This window comes from Dreissena polymorpha, chromosome 15 (genome assembly GCF_020536995.1).
Source record: "Dreissena polymorpha isolate Duluth1 chromosome 15, UMN_Dpol_1.0, whole genome shotgun sequence".
Taxonomy (NCBI): Eukaryota; Metazoa; Mollusca; class Bivalvia; order Myida; family Dreissenidae; genus Dreissena; species Dreissena polymorpha.
The window spans coordinates 4,831,919-4,839,097 of record NC_068369.1 but is presented as its reverse complement, the minus strand read 5'-3'; the positions used below and the strand labels follow the sequence as shown (position 1 = coordinate 4,839,097).

The following is a 7,179-nucleotide window of genomic DNA, read 5'->3' as shown; positions in this document are numbered from 1 at the left end:
CACGAAGCTGGACACTTCGCTAACAGGGCGAGGGCTCTCCCGACTGAGCTAACCGGGCCGCCACACAACTTCTCCCCTCACGTGACAAAGTTCAGACCGTGACATATTTATTAGTATTTTAAACGCGCAACTACTCCATAATTTAAACAAGTTATTTTCAAATTCATATTCAGACAAATATCAACGTGATTCTGTCAATATTTATTGGAAGGTAAGTAATAAATGTATGTACACGTATTGGCTAAAACGAGTTTTATGTGTTTCACCAAACGCCCTTTTTGTGATTAAAAAACATCTGGGATGGGTTGTGTTTATTGTTAATGTTCACATGGATTCATTAGTCATATTTCTGACTTCAGATGATTTCATCGTAATGATAAAACATATTCACATATGCGCATGTGCATATATTATTTGTATATGATTAATAATCGAAATATATAAATCGCATGTACCAGTGCATAAAGTGAATTATAATCTCGCATTTTGTATTGAAATTACACGAGATAATATTTAAAAAGGATAATGCCATTAATGTCGAGTGAAACTTATTTCTCTATCTGAATTTATAAGTACTATTCATTCATTTGCTTACATATCGGGAAAGTGTGCATGACGTTTTGCCACTTCGGCAAATTGTCCAACTGTAAACAAACCCCGTCCTATCAATGTAATCACGATGTTATCATGGAAGAAGTGATGTTTCGAGCAACATATTTTGAAAGTTTGATGACGTACCTGTTTGTGAGTCCGCCCTGATGAAGATTACATTCCATTGGCGTTAGACTCTCCAACACTGTCATGAACCCAAATACAGTGTAAGCAACATCACGACAGAATCCAAGATTCAACGTTGGTACGAGTGCAAGCATTGACAAGAATTTAAATTCAGTCCGTTTATGTTCAAGTTCGAGACCAACTTAGACAGACAGACAGACACGCAGTCGTACACGCATAAATATACGCAGACAGACATACGGACAGACGGACAAACAGACAGACAGAAAGACAACGCACAGACTACCACAAGCACAGATAAACACACACAGACATACGGATTGACATGCAGTCAAGCAGACAGATAGACGATGTAATGATAGATGATCATTATTACGCACACAACTGCAAGAATGAAAAAGGAAATGTAGCAAGAGAAACCTCCAAAGTTAAAATGCAAACAAAAGAAGTATTGAATTAACAAAAATACAGATGTTTGCAACACATCCATAAAAAAAGTAGTATTTGCTCGCATGTCGCGTGGCTCAACTGATGTTAATTACTTAAACTTGCCTAACAACGAAACTATTAATTTGAACAGTCGCCACATAAAGATAACGGTTCAAAGTGGTGAACCGTTGTTTATTTAAAACTTGTCAATTGAGGTCACATTATCAAAGACTGCCACTTACACAAATCATCGGTGATAACGACATGGCATATTCCCCTATATAAACCTTGTATTAACTCATGCCACATCAACAAATTGGCTGGCTTGCTTTACTCTTAACACTGTTTATAAAATTAAGCTACACCACTCGTAAAAGATATAAATATGATAAAGCTTCTAGTGATCTCGATGCTGGCAGCTGCCGGCGCGCGGGCGATGATTCTGTGCCCGCAAAACGCTTGTCACACAGTGCGATGCGCTTCTGTTCAGAACTGCGAGGGTCGCGTGAACCAGGGTGGCGGATGGTGCGGCTGTTGTGACATCTGTATGACGCAGCTCGGTATGTTCTCAGACGCTTGGGTTTTGTGACACGTTTTATTTTATAAATAAGCATAGTTACACTATAGTCAAATAAGACATAATACATGTTTGTCTGTATAACTAATTCCCTTAGAAAATGAGCATCTTATATGTTTTGTTCAATCTGCGAAGGCAAATAAGAACTTTATAATGTATGCACGATATACAAACACATGCAGTACTGTATATGTATGTGAATAACTTGCATGATGTTCAAAACTATTATTTGCTTCCGCTGCGCAAAATATGTTTGTTAATTTTTGTGTCCTTTAAAATTGAGAAGAAAACTGTATTTTTATATTGCATGTACCGACATCAGTTTTGTCTCTTGTTCTTATCAACATATAATATGCGCCACTTCAGGAACAAATAAATACACATATAGAGACCTTTGTAAAAGATTTGATTCTGTATGATATTCACGAACATTGAACACGTTCGTCTACTGTAGCGGAAGGAGACAACTGCCTGTCCACCCTGCTCCTCGGGGTGCCTGCTACTACCGAGTGTGGCGCGGGGCTCCAGTGTGACCGAGACACTCAGACATGCGTGAAGGAGGAGGCCGCCGACACAGTGACTGGTAAGCGAAATAGTGGTTACATTTTTCTGAACTGTATCATGGTTTAACCGTCGTGTTCAGTATACATAAGAGCCTCGCTCTAAGAAAACGGGGCTTAATGCATATGCAAAAAATATTGTCCCAGAGGCTCATATGTGTCTTGTTCTGAGAAAACTGGGCATAATGCATGTGCGTAAAGTGTCGTCCCAGATTAGCCTGTGCAGTCCGCACAGGCTAATCAGGGACGACACTTTCCGCTTAAACTAGATTTTCGGTAAAAAGGGACTTCCTTTAAACGAAAAATACCATTAAAGCGGAAAGTGTCGTCCCTGATTAGCCTGTGCAGACTGCACAGGCTAATCTGGGGCGACACTTTACGCACATGCATTATGGCCAACTTTCACAGAACAAGACACATATAAATGATTAAGTCGAACACATATACATGTGTTATACCTTCCTTAACAATAACCAATGGCGTAATCTCTGCTCTTAGCGCTATAAAATGTATGCAAAAACACACACACAACAACTATAAATGCTAAGCATAAGAGTCGGCCTTGCGAACAGACGATTACTTAGTCTGTTACCTACATCTACAACATGCGTTTAATATCTAACTTGTTTAAGAAAAATATTAAGTTATAAATGAAAATGAAACTACCGGTTCTCTTATTTTACAATACCACAAGCTATATCGACTTTGCATAAGAAACATCTTATAAAAAAATGATACTAATGATTTTCTTGTTCTTTACTATCACCAGACGCCCCATGTGCGGTCCGCAAGGAGGAGATACGCAGGGCGCAGGCTAACGGTCTGCCGCTGATTGGCGTCTCCTCGCCCTCGTGTGACGTCAATGGCTATTACAGCGCCGTTCAGTGCATCGGATCTGTGTACGTCATACGTTCATAAAAATATTACGTAGAGGTGCTAAATAATCAGGAAGAACTTGACCGTAAGGTTAAGTTTTGTCAGACCTTTTCAAGTTCCTCAAGCATGGGGTACCGTTTGATTGTTTAAACACAACACAATGAGTAAATACTGTTAAAAGCAGTTTGCATGAGCCAAAATCGATGAGATATATTTTCTACCACCATGCAGCTGTTCTTAAGACTGTTCACTTCAATTTTTCAATCAACAGTGTAATTAAAATGTCAGCATTCCTAGATCCGTTCACCAATAACGCAGATGATTAAACTCTTCGGTCACAAGCACATTTTCGTATAACTTTCCACCAATCACATAACTATCACAAGAATGGTTCATCCACAATGCATTCCTTTGTGCAACTGCTCACCCGCTAATGGCCGCTATGCAACTATTTCATACAACTGTTCATTCACAATTCGTTTTTTTTTCAAGCAAGTGTTCGTCCAAAATGCAACTGTAAAACAATTATCACACAATTCAACAATTTGTACAAGTATTCCCTTAACAAAAATCAACTATTCTTGCATTTGTTCTTCCAAAGAAACTATTCGTATAACTGCTTTCTAACAATTGAACTATTCGTACAAATGTTCAACCACAATTAAATTCAACCCCGTGTTAAAGTAGAACTGTTCACGCCCAGTAGACAATGTTTCGTGCAACACTATCGTGTACCTGTGTGCTCCGTGTATGCAGGTGCACGTGCTCAGACAGACAGGGGAACCAACTACAGGACTTCCAGGACACCATCGGAAACCTGGCCAACATGAACTGCCGTAAGACCTTACGTTTTATTTTATTTCTTATGATTCTTTAGTTCCATTCAAATTTGTTAGTATGGTATAAAAAAGTCTCGAAAAAACACAGATGTTAACTTGCAAGAGCTTTAACTGTAACAAATGTGCATTTGTTTTCACTGTTTTTTGCACACATGCAAGTAACAATACTACTGTACTCTGGACACACATCACGCAGGTTTTATAAGGAGGGTACGGGGATCACACAATTAATATACCGAAATGAACTATGATATGTTGCAGAATAGCATAAACGCCTGTGTATTTGTTAAAGGTTATATGTAAGATCAACTAGTTGAATTCTACATGACTGTCGCTAATATGTCGAGTCTATTTAAAATGCTTTTAATTACTTAACAGGCTGTGACATGTACATGTCTGACTTGCCATAAGCGTGACCTAGACCTTTGCCTAATGAGGCGACAATCATCCTCTGGACATGGTGAACAGTTTGGCAAATTATTTTTTTATGATGGGGACGTTACAGTCCCTACAAACAGTAAAATTCCAAAATGCACGTTTGACATGTTCAAAGACCTATAATATCTCTATATAGGTCTTTGACATGTTAGTTACATATTGGACACGAGCTTTAAACTTGACATTGAGGTAGGGGGAGGGGGGCGTTGTTAAACGCTCAGTGTCCACATGATGGGCATTTGTGGTAAATTATGTCTGGTTGAACGATGGAGATAAGCTTCTCTATGGCCAAATTTGACCTTCGCACGCAACGCGTGACCTCGACTTTAAGGTATGAAGACGGTTGCTATCAGTTACATTCCCTCTCTAAGTGATAACAGTGATCATTGGTGGTAAGTAATTGTAAAATTGAACGATGAATGACAAAATAACAAAACAGACAATCTATTTTATGGCAAAAATTGACATTTTACCTCGAAGTGTTACCTTGCCGTTTGAGTTAAGGAAACGGATGCCATACGCGACACTACGTCACCTCGTTGTGGCCATGTGGGCCAAATTATTTGTAATTAGCATGATACATTATAAACGATAAACTTACAGTCCGTAAAGGCATTTTTTAAGGTTTCACTTTAGACCTATAAATATGGCCTTGTCTTTTGAGGTACGAAAACATGTTTTCTTTCATTACACATATATGGTTGTCATTTGTGGAAAGTTACTAAAAAAACTTCCATGAAGAATGACACGTTCACAGTGGATTATACGGTGACTTTCAAAGTTACAGTCCGAACAAGAACACTCGCGCAAATACACTCGACCAACGTGACTTCTATATCGAGCTCTCCGCAAGCGGGCTCTGCAAAAATTGTATTAATAACATCAAAACAAGAGATTTGATAAATGTTATAAACAAAGGTGTTCAGTTTATTATGCTTTGATATTCGGACGTTGTAGAATGCGCCGTCGACCTTGACAACTACATGAAGAGCGGACTGATTGGCAAAATGTTCTACTGCGCCCCCAACGGCAATTACCAGACAACCCAGCCGCCTGCGGTACAGGCGACCACCGCGGCGCCGACCGGAAACCTGGTTGGAAACATTGGAGGATTTCTGTACTCCTCTGGTAGGAAGATAAGCCTTCGAACATTGTATACGCTACGACTACATGTTTGTTTTTGTTGTTTCACGTCCAAGATATGTATTTAGGTGAGTGGTCATGAGCATTTATGGAAAAAAAACTACAAACCTTCCTAAATTTAAGACTGCATTTAGCACTTTAGACCACTGATGTTGCCAACGGTGAGTATGCTCAAGAGTACCCGAGGTCCTTTTAAGTAGTTCCTGTGCCAACAACGACAAAGAGAGGTACCGGAGCCGAAAACGACAGAGTGGTACCTGAGCAGAAGACGACTTAGACCGATGAGAGACCATTGTATATAAAAATAGAAAAAAACACAATTCTTAAACACACGTGTTACTTTCAGGTGCATGCGCTCACGAGCTAGCTACCGCTCAGACCAGCAATCTTCTAGGAGTGTTTGTACCCGAGTGTGACGCTGACGGAAAATACGCGCCACGACAGTGTAAGGGATCTGGGTACGTTTGATTCCGTATAACATAACTCATCTGGATGTCGTTTATTAGGCCTTGTCGTGCGGTGTCGATCAAACTGATATTCAACTTCCTAAGTCAGTGCCTACTGTTTTAGGTGTTACTGTGTACGAAAGGATGGCACAAAGATCGAGGGTTACTCTGCACCAATTTCCGAGAAGGTCCACATGACATGCCGTAAGAATTTCAAACATATAACAATAATTATTTTAAACAATTAACACCACACATTTTATCCATAGATATTATATTCTAGCTACGCGCATTTATTGTACGTTCCAAAATAGCATATAATTCATAACATTTCCATGTATAAATATTCATTTGGACGAAATTACTTAATATTAAAATCGCCAAACCACTGCCTATTCATAAACACGTGACAATGGCAGAGTGCGCACGTGACAAGGACACATACGAGGCGATGGGAATTCTGGGCCGCATCCACACGTGTCGGGCTAACGGCAACTACCAGTCGTACCAGTGCATCGGCTCCAGCTGTTATTGCACAGACGATGCCGGATACCGCCTAGGGGACCAATCCGTTTCCATTGGCGACATAAACGATCTGAAGTGCTGAAATGATGTCTCAAACTTTTGACATATGGTAGGTATTTCAATGCCGTGCATCATTAACAACTTCAGTTGAACTGCTTAAAAAGGAGACGCCGCGAACGGTCTGACATAAATTGTCGGTTCATCTTGATAAATTGTTTTAAAATGTATTCTAAGTGAGGACAGAATGCTTGTTTGATTAACACAACTTAAATCTCTATTATGTAACTAATCCATTGAACACGGAACACAAATACAACTTAATTGCTTATACATACATAAGATTTATTAATCAAGTTTAATATACTCTTTGCTTGTCCATTGCAGTGTTTATAAGCACGCGGCCACGGATACAGAATTCATGGCAAATGTTGATCTGCAATGACCTACACTTTGTATCCCAACGTTTTATTTTCGTTTTTCATTTTCTACTATGTTTTATATGTTGAGATTTTATAATAAACTTTATGAAGATCATAGGCAAGTGCGGGTTGTATTTTGTATTTCTGGTTTGGGAGTTGACCCATTCAATACATTATAATTGTGTTGTT

At 39.3% G+C, this 7,179-nt stretch overlaps 1 protein-coding gene across 1 annotated transcript; it reads left to right on the top strand.

Moving 5' to 3' along the window:
- The first annotated feature begins 1,434 nt into the window (after nt 1–1,434).
- Nucleotides 1,435–7,105, top strand: LOC127861261 (equistatin-like). The gene is made up of 9 exons (XM_052399697.1): nt 1,435–1,727; nt 2,199–2,327; nt 3,074–3,203; nt 3,937–4,016; nt 5,415–5,585; nt 5,947–6,058; nt 6,171–6,250; nt 6,466–6,680; nt 6,956–7,105. The coding sequence occupies exons 1-8, from the start codon at nt 1,553–1,555 to the stop codon at nt 6,651–6,653; spliced, it is 1,065 nt and encodes a 354-aa protein (XP_052255657.1). The 5' UTR covers nt 1,435–1,552; the 3' UTR covers nt 6,654–6,680; nt 6,956–7,105.
- The last annotated feature ends 74 nt before the right edge of the window (nt 7,106–7,179 follow it).